This window comes from Rutidosis leptorrhynchoides, chromosome 4, assembly GCF_046630445.1.
Source record: "Rutidosis leptorrhynchoides isolate AG116_Rl617_1_P2 chromosome 4, CSIRO_AGI_Rlap_v1, whole genome shotgun sequence".
Classification (NCBI taxonomy): Eukaryota; Viridiplantae; Streptophyta; class Magnoliopsida; order Asterales; family Asteraceae; genus Rutidosis; species Rutidosis leptorrhynchoides.
The window spans coordinates 425138930-425153206 of NC_092336.1; the positions used below are offsets into that span (position 1 = coordinate 425138930).

General features: G+C 34.3%; 1 protein-coding gene across 1 annotated transcript; it reads left to right on the forward strand.

The window, feature by feature from the left end:
- Nucleotides 1–1522: 1522 nt before the first annotated feature.
- LOC139844253 (kinesin-like protein KIN-5D) lies at nt 1523–8984 on the forward strand. Its single transcript, XM_071834473.1, has 23 exons — nt 1523–1584; nt 1687–1863; nt 2523–2652; nt 2890–3048; nt 3272–3727; nt 4007–4104; nt 4186–4342; nt 4422–4491; nt 4568–4644; nt 4730–4762; nt 4848–4928; nt 5027–5138; nt 5517–5603; nt 5702–5877; nt 5959–6120; nt 6196–6303; nt 6508–6666; nt 6768–6851; nt 6940–7145; nt 7490–7591; nt 7868–7977; nt 8407–8558; nt 8639–8984. Coding segments are annotated over exons 1-23 (3078 nt in total). The 5' UTR covers nt 1523–1582; the 3' UTR covers nt 8819–8984.
- The last annotated feature ends 5293 nt before the right edge of the window (nt 8985–14277 follow it).

The following is a 14277-nucleotide window of genomic DNA, read 5'->3' on the forward strand; positions in this document are numbered from 1 at the left end:
CTTGTACGATATTGTGTAAAAACTGCATTCAAGAAACTTATTTTGTTGTAACATATTTGTATTGTAAACCATTATGTAATGGTCGTGTGTAAACAGGATATTTTAGATTATCATTATTTGATAATCTACGTAAAGCTTTTTAAACCTTTATTGATGAAATAAAGGTTATGGTTTGTTTTAAAATGAATGCAGTCTTTGAAAAACGTCTCATATAGAGGTCAAAACCTCGCAACGAAATCAATTAATATGGAACGTTTTTAATCAATAAGAACGGGACATTTCACGTCAATCTATCAGTTATTTACATATATTAATCGAGTTATTATTTTTCTTAATTTAATTTAATATACATATTTCATTACCTAAAATATTATACTATTTTACCATATAATACAATATAGTATTAATATTAATATTAATATTAATATTTTATGTTATAATATCAATATAAAATTATTTTAAATGATCATAAATAGTAGTGTTTTAAACGATACATTAATTTAATATAAATATTGATAATATTTATATATATAAATAGTCATATATTGAAAATCATTTACAATGTTGTTTTTAATAAAAATTATACAATAGATATTTATTTCTTAACATTATAATATTATTTATGAATGATATTTTATATAATATAAAATTAATTTACATTTTGCGCATAAATTTAAAATATTATGTTAGTAAAATATTTGTAGAATATTATATAAACGCACAAGTTTATGTTGTGAATTGAAGTTGAAAATGATTATTTGATAACTCTTATATACATTTAGATGTATGTCTGCTTTGCTTCGTTTGAAATTTTGACATAATAGGAATTAGTTTGTATTAAAAACATATACAATTAGAGATGTACATAAAATATTATTCTTAACGATCAGTTTTAAAATAACTTTTTAGGGGTTTATGTTTGGTGTTTTATCGATAATTTGTCAATTGAAGCTAAAATGATTTCAACGAACGGACTCATAATCTATGCGTTAGTATTCAATATTAATGTTTTCGATAAGAATGTTATCAGTAATAAAGGATTTTTTTTTTTTTATAATTGTATTGTATAATACATTTGATAGAAATCAATATTAAAGTTATTGACTACTAATTTATAAAAATGCCGCACAACGTACGGGTTCATAAAACTAGTATATATACTCTTATATAACTATAAACTATTTAAGATTGAGATTCACATCCCATATTTATTTACAAATAATAAATAATTATAATAAATTTATAAATATAAATTATAATTTATAAATTTATTAATTTATAAAGAAAAACCAAAAGGAAACCATAAATGATTCATATTCTAACAGTCAAACTTGCTAAAACGCTCATCAATCCTTCAAGCAAAAGCTTCTTTTTAAGTAACGCCAAATTATAAGTTTTTCAATCTCATTAAAACGTTACCAAAATACAATTTTTTTTCTTAACCAAAAAAAGTGTTGTATTCATCACCAATTCCTTGACTTTTTGCAAAACCAGCCGGCCTTAGTTGTTAAACTACTTTTCTTTCTCATAATTTATAGAGTTCATTTTAATGTCTCAAGATCAGTAACAATAACTAGTCATCATGTGTGTTCATCACATGTTTGCTATCTCTGTTTGATATGATTAGATCACTATTAATGTTTGCAAGTTTTAGTGATATGCTAATATGTTTTTTTGTGTTTGCAGGGAAAAGTTGGTTCGCCAGGCTTCGTTTATGGATAACACGAAGTCGTATCAACACAGACGAGGGAGTTTAGTCTCTTTATCACCAACACAAATGTTGTGGTCAACTGAAAATGGCAATACATGTAACAAAGATGATAAAGATAAAGGTGTCAATGTGCAAGTTATTCTTCGTTGTAGGTATGTTCACTATAAGAAAAATGGTCATTTGTGATGACTTATTATTTGATCACTAATAATGCTAGTATTTACTTACCATAAAAAACTCCATCACTATTTTTTTTATACGATATTAGTGACCAAACAAATTGTTATTATGGTGACCAATTTAGTATTTTTGCCTCTAATAGTGGTTTGTGACGGATCTATATTGTCGTGAAGTGACCAACCTATTTTGGTCAATTACTTGACTTAGTGACGAATTTAGTGTTATTAGTGACGAATAGCCCTAGTCATTATAGTCCTTTTTCTTGTAGAGGTTTCAAGTGACTTAATTAATCATTTCGTTATGTTGTTAGCATTATGTGAAACATGAAAGTTGGGCGTTGGGTTCAAGCATGGAGTGTTACTTTAGTGCACCATGTTATTAAATACGATTATTGTTGATGGTAGTAAATGGGGTAAATGGATAACGTTTTCCCTGTTCAGGCTATCTAGGAAGGGGAGTACTTTACTCGGATGTATGCTGCCTACTGGATTATCCTGTGACCGTTTTTCGGATCCTTTTCACTGGCTACCTAAGATATGATATTAGATATCAGGACCAAACTGCTAGGCTATATTCGAAATGTGGTACATTCTCAAACTTATTTTTGTTATTAATAATGTGTGGTTTGCAGGCCATTTAGTGAGGATGATGTGAGAGCAACAACACCTTCTGTGGTTACATGTAACGAGGATAAACAAGAAGTAATTGTTACCCAAACCATAGGTAATAAGCAGATAGGCAAAATCTTTAGTTTCGACAAGGTACGTTTCTTAGTTTATAATTGCTATTACTTTAATTTATCGGGATAAAGCACAGTAGAAGGTTGTACATAGAAGTACAATTCTTGTCGCTTTTGGCTCATTTGAGTCGTGTTCTTTGGAACTATATTTTAAAGAGCTAAATAATCCAATTTGATCTTTATATAAGTAAAACAATCGAAATTTTCACCTCTACTGTTATCATTTCAAGTTCATGATCAATAGATATATTTTTAATAGGTTTTTGGTCCAGAATCGAAACAAAAGGATTTGTATGATCAAGTTGTTAGTCCTATTGTGAAAGAAGCGCTTGAGGGATATAATTGGACCATATTCGCTTATGGACAAACGGGTACAGGAAAAACTTATACAATGGAAGGGGAAGGTGCAAAAACACAGGTCATATTTTTGCTCTATGAATACAACATGTTGACTAATGAAGTCAAATATTGTAGAAGTTTTTTAGTTACAATCGATAAATTTAATACAAAGTTTACACTATATTTCATATGTAGAATATCAATCTGCCATTATCACCATTTCATATGCAAGTTTAAAGGGGGGATATCACATTTGTGTTGACCTCAAAAGTCAACCTAATTAAGGATCCTTTTCTATGCAGAATGGGGAGTTTCATGAGGATGTTGGTGTTATTCCAAGAGCCGTTAAGGAACTTTTCGACACTCTTGAATCTCAAAACGCAGAATACAGCATAAAAGTAACATATATAGAGCTTTACAATGAGGAAATAACAGATCTTTTGGTTCCAGACGAAAAGACGAAAAAGCCCATATCTATAATGGAAGATGGGAAAGGTGCAGTTTTCATGAGAGGGTTAGAAGAGGAACTTGTATGCAGTGCAGATGAAATTTACGAACTCTTACAAAAGGGGTCTGCGAGAAAGCACACAGCTGAAACGCTTATTAACACGCAAAGTAACCGATCTCACTCGTTATTTACTATCACGATTCAAATTAAGGAACATACTGCAGATGGTGTAGAGGTAATAAAAAGTGGAAAGTTAAATCTTGTGGATCTTGCTGGTTCAGAAAACATCTTACGTTCTGGTGCACGGGAGGTATAATATATTTTCATTATACTAGAGGTGGCAAGATGGGCGGGTCTTGAAACTCAAAATGGGTAGAACTTCAATATCTCAAATCAGGTAACTTCACGTTAAAATGATTACACTTTCGGAAACTTTCAACCTGTTTTACTTTTTTGATTTGTTATAACTGAAACATTCCCCAAACGACCGATTTATAAGTGAATGGGTCTAAATTGCCACCTCTACTCCAATACCAAAAATGAGACTTTGACTTAAGAGGTCAAAACTTTGACTTCATATTTATGTCAGGAAAGAGCAAGGGAAGCCGGTGAGATCAACAAGAGCCTGCTTACACTTGGTCGTGTGATAAATGCACTCGTTGACCACTCGGGGCATGTTCCATATCGGTAAAAAAAAAATTCTACTTACATTAAAAATGTTGAATCGATATTACTTAATTATGGTAATAATAATACGTAAAATATCAGTGACAGTAAATTAACGAGGTTATTAAGAGATTCATTAGGAGGGAAAACAAAGACTTGTATTATAGCTACCGTGTCACCTTCTATCCATTATTTGGAAGAAACACAAAACACGCTCGATTATGCTTACCGGGCTAAAAGCATTAAGAATAGACCAGAGGTTAGTTTCAGTTTCAGTAATTGTGAATTTCCATTAAATTAAACGCCTTATGATTTTTTATTTTTTTTTAATATATCAGGTTAATCATAAGGTGACAAAATCAGTAGTAGTCAAAGAACTCTACTCTGAAATCAAAAGTCTTAAGCAAGGTAAACAACATTATATATTTCGGTTGTTGAAATTTTATTATTGTATAACGTTGCTTCTTTTTGTGTTTTTCATTAGAATTGCATGCTACAAGGGAGAAAAATGGCATATATATCCCGAACGATCGTTACCTCAGTGAAGAAGCTGCCAAAAAGGTTTACTTACCGATATATATTTTGTCGAAGATCATTTTGGTTATCAATGATCAAGTAACATGTATTTACTTTGTTCTTTTTGCAGGAATTGACTGAGAAATTAGAGTCAAAAAGTAAGGTAAAACATAGTAATAATTTGAATTAATATGTAAGGCCCTTTCCATAATACTACCGAAACACTGATACATTGATGATTCTTACAGGAAGCAATGAATCTTCAAGAACTTTTATATCAACAACAAAAGTTGACGAAAGAAGTAAATCAAAAACTTGAGAACTCTGAGGTTAGAATTTCGTCGAGTAAATCAAAAACTTAATATTTATATTCAGTTTAAACTCATAAATGTTCTTTATGTAATGTGAATGATTGTTTTTACATCAGAAAGAACTTTTGGAAAGTAAGAACGATGTCGTCAACCTAAAAGATAAACTGAGAATGGCTAATGAGTCTGCAAAAGAGAAGGAATATATTATACTCAATCTTCTTGGATCTGGTGTGTTAAGTTACAGCTGATGTTATATTATGAACCAGTAGAGGTGGCATTTTTGACCCATTATAGCATGAATGGTTTAAATTGGGTTATTTATAAACTCAAATGGGTCAGATGGGACAAATGGGTCAAACAAGCTGAAAGCTTCCAGAAGTGTATTTTCAATGCATTCCACCTCTAATTTGTTATATTAAAAAATTTAGAGTATTATTGCTATGAAAAATCTATGTAATGTTGTTAAATGCATTAGTTATATAAGATTTCAGAAAATTGACAACGAAGGTTTACATGACCCGACCGGACCCGTTCTGCTCCAAACCAAAAATACCACCTTTATGGACCAGTAAATTATATTTACTGATTACTTCCATACTTGTTCAGAGAAAACGCTCACTGAAAGATCAGTTAAGCTTCACGGTGAACTTGAGCGTGCAGCATCAGAGGTATCCAGCTTGTTCGCGAAAATTGGTTTGTATCTGTTTTTATTTTTCATATTTGATTATTTTTATGGGTTGACATGATAACTTGAAATTAAATCTGATTTGTTTTTACGTTTCATGTGATAGAGCATAAGAATCAGATAGATGATGGGAATAAAATGCTAATCGAAAGCTTTCAGATGCTATTAGATCAATATCTTGAAGCTGTTCACAAAATTATTCTTTCATCTGTAACACACCAAGAGCTACTATTAAGTGCAATGGAGGAACATTTAAAATCGTTTGTTTCTGAAAAAGATAAGGTAAACTTGGTCCGTAGGCTACTCGTGTAATCTGTTAAAACGGAATATGAGAACACATATTCTTGATTGGTGCATGTGTAGGCTACTCAAGAACTTCAAATTCGAGCAAAAACCATGAATGACATTTTCTCAGGTGGTATCAAATCTCTGGTTGAACTAGCTACTGAATTCAGTGAAAAATCTGTGACAACACTTGGTAACATAAATTCTGCAGTTATTGAGCATTCTTCTGCCCTTACAGATGTAAGTAAGCTAATTCTTGTGTAATTTTGATAGTCAAAATTTGATTCTAATACTTGTATGTATCTTGTTATGCAGCTTATAACAGTAGCTTCAGTCAAGTTTGGTAACATACTTAACGATTTGCGTAGTAACCTTAACGATCAGGAGCAAAGTATAGCTGCATTTTGGCAGCAGCAGCATGAGGTACATAACTGACTTTTTGTCAAAATTTTAATATCCTTACTGTGACAAAATAGGAGGTTTTTTCAATTAAGATCAATGCAAATGTGATAAAAGTATTGATCTTTTTTAATTTTTACCCGAACCCATTTCGACCCGTTACTCAACTTACCCATTCTGACCCGTCACATGGCATTAACTTTATATTTTTGCTCTTTTGTTAAGCAGAGCCAGTTGAGAGCATATCTGACGACTCAATCTGTATCGAGTATTACAGTGGAGTTTTTTCATACTATGAGCAATGACATTTTTCTGGTAAAGGAAATGGTCGAAGAAGCACGATCAACTTATGACAAGAATTTAAGTGACTTCAAGAAAAAATTTGAGGTTCTTTACACCCCATTACGTAAAAAAAAAAACTTTTACTTTTCAATTTTTAAGTTATATAAGCAATTTATAACCGTAAACTGTTTTAAATTGCTTTGCAGGACTATTCCAATAATGAAGACGAACAACTACTAAAGAAAATGGCAGAACTTTTATCAACTTCAAGTGCTAAGAAGAAACAAATGGTAGGTAACGTTTTCCTAAACGGAAGCTTTATTTGGAAAATATATTAATCTTTATGACTTTATAAGACAATGTTGCTATATTTGATAGATTCAAACAGAAGTAGATTTTATTCGAAACGATATTGGCAGCAAAACCAACATGGTTCATCGCAAAATATCAAGCATGCATACTCTCACTTCCTCTACAGAAGATGAATATACAAATTTTTTGGGAAAAATAGAAAAGCTTTACACCGAGGATAAAAATGCTACTCAAAATGGGAAGAAAGTTTTAACTGCCATACTCCAAAACGGGTAAAAAATCATGCATTATATAGAAGTACCAAAATTTTGGTTATAACATGAAAGGAGTTAGTTTGGGTTATGTTTTTGATTTATAGGGAAATGGGTTCAACTGGGTCAAATGGGTGAAACTATGTTCAAATGCATCTAACCTTATTAAATCGCTTGATATATAGTAATAATATAGTTTTTGTAACCATTTTAGCATTAGTTACTTATAAAAGTAAAAAAGAAATGGGTAAATAATGTACTTCTGGGTTGACCCAACCTAGTTAGAGTCTCTTTGATTAAGTAACCGGTTTGACCCGAACTGGTTTTGACACTTTACTTAAATATCTTATATTTCAATTGTAAAGGACAACCGAGGCAAGAAATGGTGATGAAATATGGAGGCAAGTCCAAGAATCTTTATTGAACCTACAGAAAAGTCATCTAGAATCTGTGGATTCCACAAGCAAGTAAGTTAAAATGGTCAACTCTTTGACTTTTGAGGTCAAATACTTCTCTCATAACTCTAAATGCTAATTAGATCAGTAACAATCCTGGCAATTGTAACATCAGTATCTTTCTGTTTACTATATCTAGTACAGAACTTGTTACATTTATGAAAGTAGTAAAAATGATTTGTATATATCCTTCTTTTGACTTTGCCTGTTTGACATTAAGCAATTCTTAATGTAATATGTAACAGAAAATGGTTTTTATCTTCCCTTTTTACTAATTTTATAATGCAGGGATGCCCTTGAAATCACGAAAGAGATCCAAACTCGTTTATCATCCATGGCCTCGTCCACACTAGAAGAAGCAAATAATGTGCATACTCGTACTCTCACATCCATTGAATGTAAGCATCTATGTATGCAGTGGTACTTCCGATTCATTTACTTGTAATGGTCGATTTAGGTTGTGTTTAATTCTTACGGGTCAAACCAACAATAAGAATGTATAGGGAGAGTTGTTCAAGAGGCTTCAAAATTGCACCATGTCAACACATTAGTGCATACAACCACCTACGATATATGCACTTCAAAGGTTCAAATATTTAATATGTTATGGGTTCTAAAATTGAAAAGATCAGTATAGTGGGTCAACCGAACCTGACCGTTCCCTTTTAACTGCTACTTAGAAATGACCTGTATCAAATGAAAACTCTATTTTGACCCGTTACCCAACCTACCCATCTTGCCATCTGTAGGTATTACCATCTTGCCAAGAGCTTTTTGTTACTCTATATCTGCCATATTGAATAGTTCCATATATTCGAATTTTTCAGATCTATCGAGGCTTAACCATGATGAAAATGAGGGGCTCAAGTCACTAACAAGAAGTTTCTGTGATAATATGCAAGATATGGAAACTGATCACTCTGCCAAAATATTAGATATTGTAAAAGATGCTGAAAAGTGCTTGATAAATGAATACATGGTAGTAAAATAGTTGAAAACTTATTTAACAATTACTTTTGAAAAAAATACTATTAGTTAACATCTCTTTGTAACAAGCAGGTGGACAACTCTATCTGCTCAACACCGAATTTCAGCAAATTACCAAGAAAAATGAACATGGAAGAACTCAAGACCCCACCATTTGAGGTGTTGTTGGATTCATATCGAAAAGCTAAATTAGGAAAGCAAGAAAATGGAGATTCAGATCCTGTTTCTTTCGGAAGCATCAATGGAGGCTAAGGATTCGGTATAATGATCCTCGTAATCTCATTATTTTTTTTAGCATAACGAGATTTTGCTATGAACAAACATAATGTAATGAGCTAAGCAGATTTCTTTTGATGTATTTTCATACCATATCAAATTATTATTTAAATTAAAATGTAAAATACATGTTTATAATAACTTCACAAACATCCTTTAGGTGTACTACTAGGGATGTAAACGAGAGCCGAGCTCGGCTCGTTTGAATTACATAAAGCTCGAGCTCGTCTCGGTTCGAGCCTAATAGTTTAAGCTTGAGCTCAGTTCGTTTGATATTTTACAAGCTTGAGCTCGGCTCGAGCTCGACTCGTTAGTTATATAATCTTTTTTTCTTTATATTACTTAATCTTTTATATTTCAAATTCATTGTTTTTGTTTTTGTAATTTTTATCAACATATAATAAGATTTACTATTATTCTTTTAATTATTATTAATATAATATATAATTAACTATTATATAACTATTTTCTTATTTCATTTAATATTTAATATTTGGTGGGTGTATATAAATGAAAAGCTCGTTTAGGTTCGCGAGCTTGTTCGAGCTCGGTATATGAAGCTCGAGCCCGAGCTCGCTTAATCAACGAGCTTCAAATTAAGTTCAAGCTCGGTCTTGAGCTCGTTTAGGCTCGGCTTGAGTCGAGCTTTTAACGAGTCAAGTTCGAGAAGCTCGTGAGTAGTTCGACTCATTTACAACCCTACTTCTACACAATCACATCATAAACCTTAATAATAATCTCTACTCTCTACTATATATAATAAGAAACACAAAAATAGGTCATCTCAATTTTGAAATTCTAATCCTAGCCATCCATTCATAAGTTACCATTAGATCTAAACCATTAAAAAGGCCATGTAATGATTACAACCTTATAATGTTCAAGATTAGCAATAATGAGACTAAAATACCCTTACAATTAAAAAAACACGGGTTGAAATATTGAAACTAGGGGTTCTCTACATTTTTATTCATTCAAGTTCAAGCTACAAGGAAAATAACCCAAATGCTGGTGTGTTTGGGTGAAACTAGCTTGTAGCTGGAGCTAGAAGTTGTGCCTTATTTTTTAAACTAGAAGCTGAAGCTTATGTTTAAGTGTTTGGTAAAGTAGTTGGAGCTTGTATATGTAAAATGACATAAAAAGACAAAATATAAATGATAAATAATGATTAGGGGCTAATAATGTAATTTTACATCAATAAGCTTCCTAACTTATTTTTATAAGCTACTTCTGGTATGTTTGTCATGCGAGCTTGTGGGAGCTATGAGGGTTTATAGGAGCTTGAGCTTATGATTGTAATAAGCTTCAAGTCATAAGTTTTTTTTGGTAAACAAAAAAAAGTAGAGCTTATGAAAATCACAAACTCTTAGGTTGTGTTTAGACGAAACTAGCTGAAACTGGAGCTTATTGTGAAACAACCCAAACCCGTATTTAAACCGGCCCATAATTTTTTTTTTCTTTTTTTTAATATACATTAAATAACATTTAGGTCCCATTACACAATTTCCAAAACGTATTTATTATCAAGTAAGTTCATCGAACTTAAAACATACATTAATAATTTAAACTCCTTAATACAATGATACGTTAATTAAATCATAACCGGTTATAGTCATTATGACCCGACTAGTTATGTTTACACAAAACCGAGCATGGTGATTTGAGACTACGCTACCCAAATCCTAATCGAGTACAAAAGCAAGATCTTCTAAGTAATATAGTCAAGATCTCTAATCTCCATGCTTATCCGAGCCGCCATCACGCGAACCTATAAAAATGTAAACAACGAGAGGGTAAGCTAATGCTTAGTGAATGTAAAGATACTATACACATACATATGCATAAAATGGCTACGCATCACCAAGCATCAAAATAAACACATACCGTCTCCGCATGGTAAACAAACTACAAAAGAGCACATACACAAAGTAGCTACACGCTACGTAATCACCAAGCTAACACCACAAGATTAGCTACAACACAACAATAAGTATATACGCATATACAATAAATATAATCAACAACAACAATAAGGTTAACCCCTTAACCCAAACCATATGAAGGTTGGCCGAACTACCCGGACCTTAGTGAATTCGTACTACCCGATATTCACTTCCTTCACCGCTTCTACAACCGAGGTTGGCCGAACTACCCGAGCCTTAGTGAATTCGCACTACCCGATATTCACTTCCTTCACCGCTTCTACAACCGAGGTTGGCCGAACTACCCGAGCCTTAGTGAATTCGCACAACCCGAAATTCACCACCTCATCACCAAGATGACCGAACTACCCGAGTCATCATGAATCCGTACTACCCGAGATTCATCTACTCAACATCAAATGCTAGCAACCCATCGCCAAAAGGGTTATCCAAAACGCTAGCCAAATCACTACACCAAGGGTAAAAACCCAAAACGCATAAGCGTATCACATGGACTCGAAGCACAAGGGGAGTCCATTCACCCACACCAACATAGAGTAAACCCAAGCAAGGGTCACTCTACACACACGCACCCATTTTACACATACACATGTGCATAGTAAATTTACACTCACCTTAAACGCCTCGATGAAGTGCAATCCAATCCCGCAACTCGCCAATGGAACGTACATATTCCATTTATCACATAAACATCAATACAAACTCATTTGGACTCTCGACCCGCCCAAATGAACAAGTGCAATTCACGCCCCTTTGCACTTTAATGCTACACGAAGGTCCGAAACCAACAAGACCAATTCCCGCGTTTTCGAAATACCTAAAAGTACCAACTTTAGCAATCGAACGCATTTTAACTCGCTTGTTGTTCAAAAACCCGTTTTGACCCTAAATAGTCAAAATCTCACCATTTACAAGTTTTGACACCAAAACATATTTAACTCGGGTTTATACTTCAACTTACTTCATTTTAAGTTTATAAACCTTATTAAATCGACAATCGGGTCACAATCATCACCAAACTCTAATTTTGACTCTATTCAAAATTAGTCAACCACATGAACCCTAAAGGCTTCCAATACCTCAATAATCACTAAATACTAGTGATTACACTCATTTGCAAGTCTTACAAGCTTACACTTGCTCACCAAACCCAAAACCCGCCAACATCAACAATAAACCAGAATCTTGGTGTTAATCTTCAATTACAACTAATGGGGTTTCATTATGAACTCACAATCAAAAACCCCTAAAATATGAACATGAACACAAAAATGAATTTCGGAGTTAGAGCTTACCGCTAGTATCACCTTGTAGCTAAGAACGAGGAGAACAAAGTTGCCTCTTACGCTTTCGATCGAATCCCGCTTCGTCCTTTTCAAAAATCCCTTGAATGATTTGAGGTGCTTGAGTTTTGAGAGAAAATGAAGAAGAAAAGGAAAAAGAAATGAAATGGGTGGATGAGATTTAAGATCTCAAATCTGGCACACACGCAAAAAGACCAAAATACCCCTGAAAACCCTTAAAAATACGAAATTCAGTACCAGTTGCACAGCACTGCCGCACCGCGGCAATCCTTTCTTGCACGGCGACATTAGGCGTGGTCTGGTGCCTGTTTGTCGAGCCTCATGATCCTGAAACTAGTTAACTGTCGCGCCGCGACAAATCAGCTCCAGGCCGCGACGAATAACGTGTTTTGGCCATTTTTCGCGTACGAACACCCTTCCACTCGTACACGCTTGATTCTCATCATTTACGAAACATACGAACACTTAGAATACGTACAACAACCCCTCAATCATTCTCGTACTCTATTTACGTACATGCAACATATATACATGCTCGATACATACATGTATATATATATATACATACATCAATATATATACATTAATTAACTTCATGTCTGGGACAAAGTTTTGGGATGTTACAACTCTCCCCCACTTAAATTCGATCACGTCCTCGTGATCCTAATCAATTAACCAGTCCGAACCTACACGCTATGGTTCTCAAACAATCGTCCCAATCCGACTTCTACCACGTTACTCATTAACCCGAAATTAATCCATTAACTAAATATACACTTGCACGCATTCCTAGACGCGCAATATATATAACATCCGAAGTCTATAACGATCACTTAGAATACGCAAAATCGCCACGTATTCTTCCAACTCCTATAGGCAATTCTTCTCAAAGAGTCACCCTTAACAACTAAATCGTCACCCGCGATTTATTAAAGTCCACAAATTCCAAGCACTAAAACTTGATCAATCCCTCACATCGGGAAAACTTAACCAATCTCGTACCGTGATATCAACTCCTAGCGTACCATACCAAGTACATCGCTAGTAACAACCACATACCACAATAAAGTCAACACCCAAACCGATGAAGACCGAAATGAAAGCGAATCCTAATGTATAACACTTACCACTTAACACCCCTTGTAGTGCGCAACACGACTAATACGCAACTACCCGCAAACACGTGAGCAAAACACGACTATTGCATCACTATTCACACCAACGTGGCCGAAACAACCCGAGCCTAAACACATATGGAGGATGGTCGAAACAACCCGAACCTTAGTGAATTCACAATAACCCGAAATTCACCAACCCAATCCATATTCCTCACAACGAAATGACCGCACAACCCGAGTCATCGTGAATACGCGCAAACCGATATTCACTACCACCACCACACAGTATAACCGAGGATGGCCGTACAACCCGAGCCTTAGTGAATCCGAACTACCCGACATTCACTACCTCAAACTATGAGTCCAACCAACAGGGACATCGTACTACCTGAAATATTGTGAATACGAACAACCCGATATTTACGTCCCAAATCACAACGTAATTAATGGTACTCCCATTCCCTATCGGTACCCACATTTCCCGATATAACACTACTCCCATGGTGAAGTTAGTGGACCGAGTCGACGGCCATAACCCACCAATCACATACGCTCTTTTGGCCTCAAACAACGAGTAGTGTGGCATCGCGCACTGCACACACCATAGTGAATCCTAACGGATTACACTAACCATTCACCACAAACAAAGTATATACGCATACTTAAAATCATTCCACACCGCCTGGAATTTCTGCACACGAATCATACGCACACGCGAACATCGCTATCACAATCGAGCAAGAACCACATATATCGCACATAGGCACAAAACAATAGTTCTCTAGAAGAGAATCCGACACGCACATCCCTTAACCGGGAATCCCACCTTGCTCGTCAAACACATCCATCTATCTCCCAACGAGATTCACCATATTACCACCTCGATGATAATTCAAATCTAAAACCTTAAGTACAAATTAACCGAAATTGTAATCTACCACAAATCGAACAAATATAGGTCTCGACACTAATTCTAGATCTACTATGAGCATACACTAAAACCTCCTCGTGCGGGAGTGTAACTCCCCCACTTGGAACTACGTTCCATAACCGCATCGCCGTGGTAACAT

Coding starts and splice junctions, on each gene's coding strand:
- LOC139844253 (XM_071834473.1), top strand. Junction 5,604..5,701: donor CAGCTTGTTCGCGAAAATTG/GTTTGTATCTGT, acceptor TTCATGTGATAG/AGCATAAGAATCAGATAGAT. Junction 6,667..6,767: donor ACTTCAAGAAAAAATTTGAG/GTTCTTTACACC, acceptor ATTGCTTTGCAG/GACTATTCCAATAATGAAGA.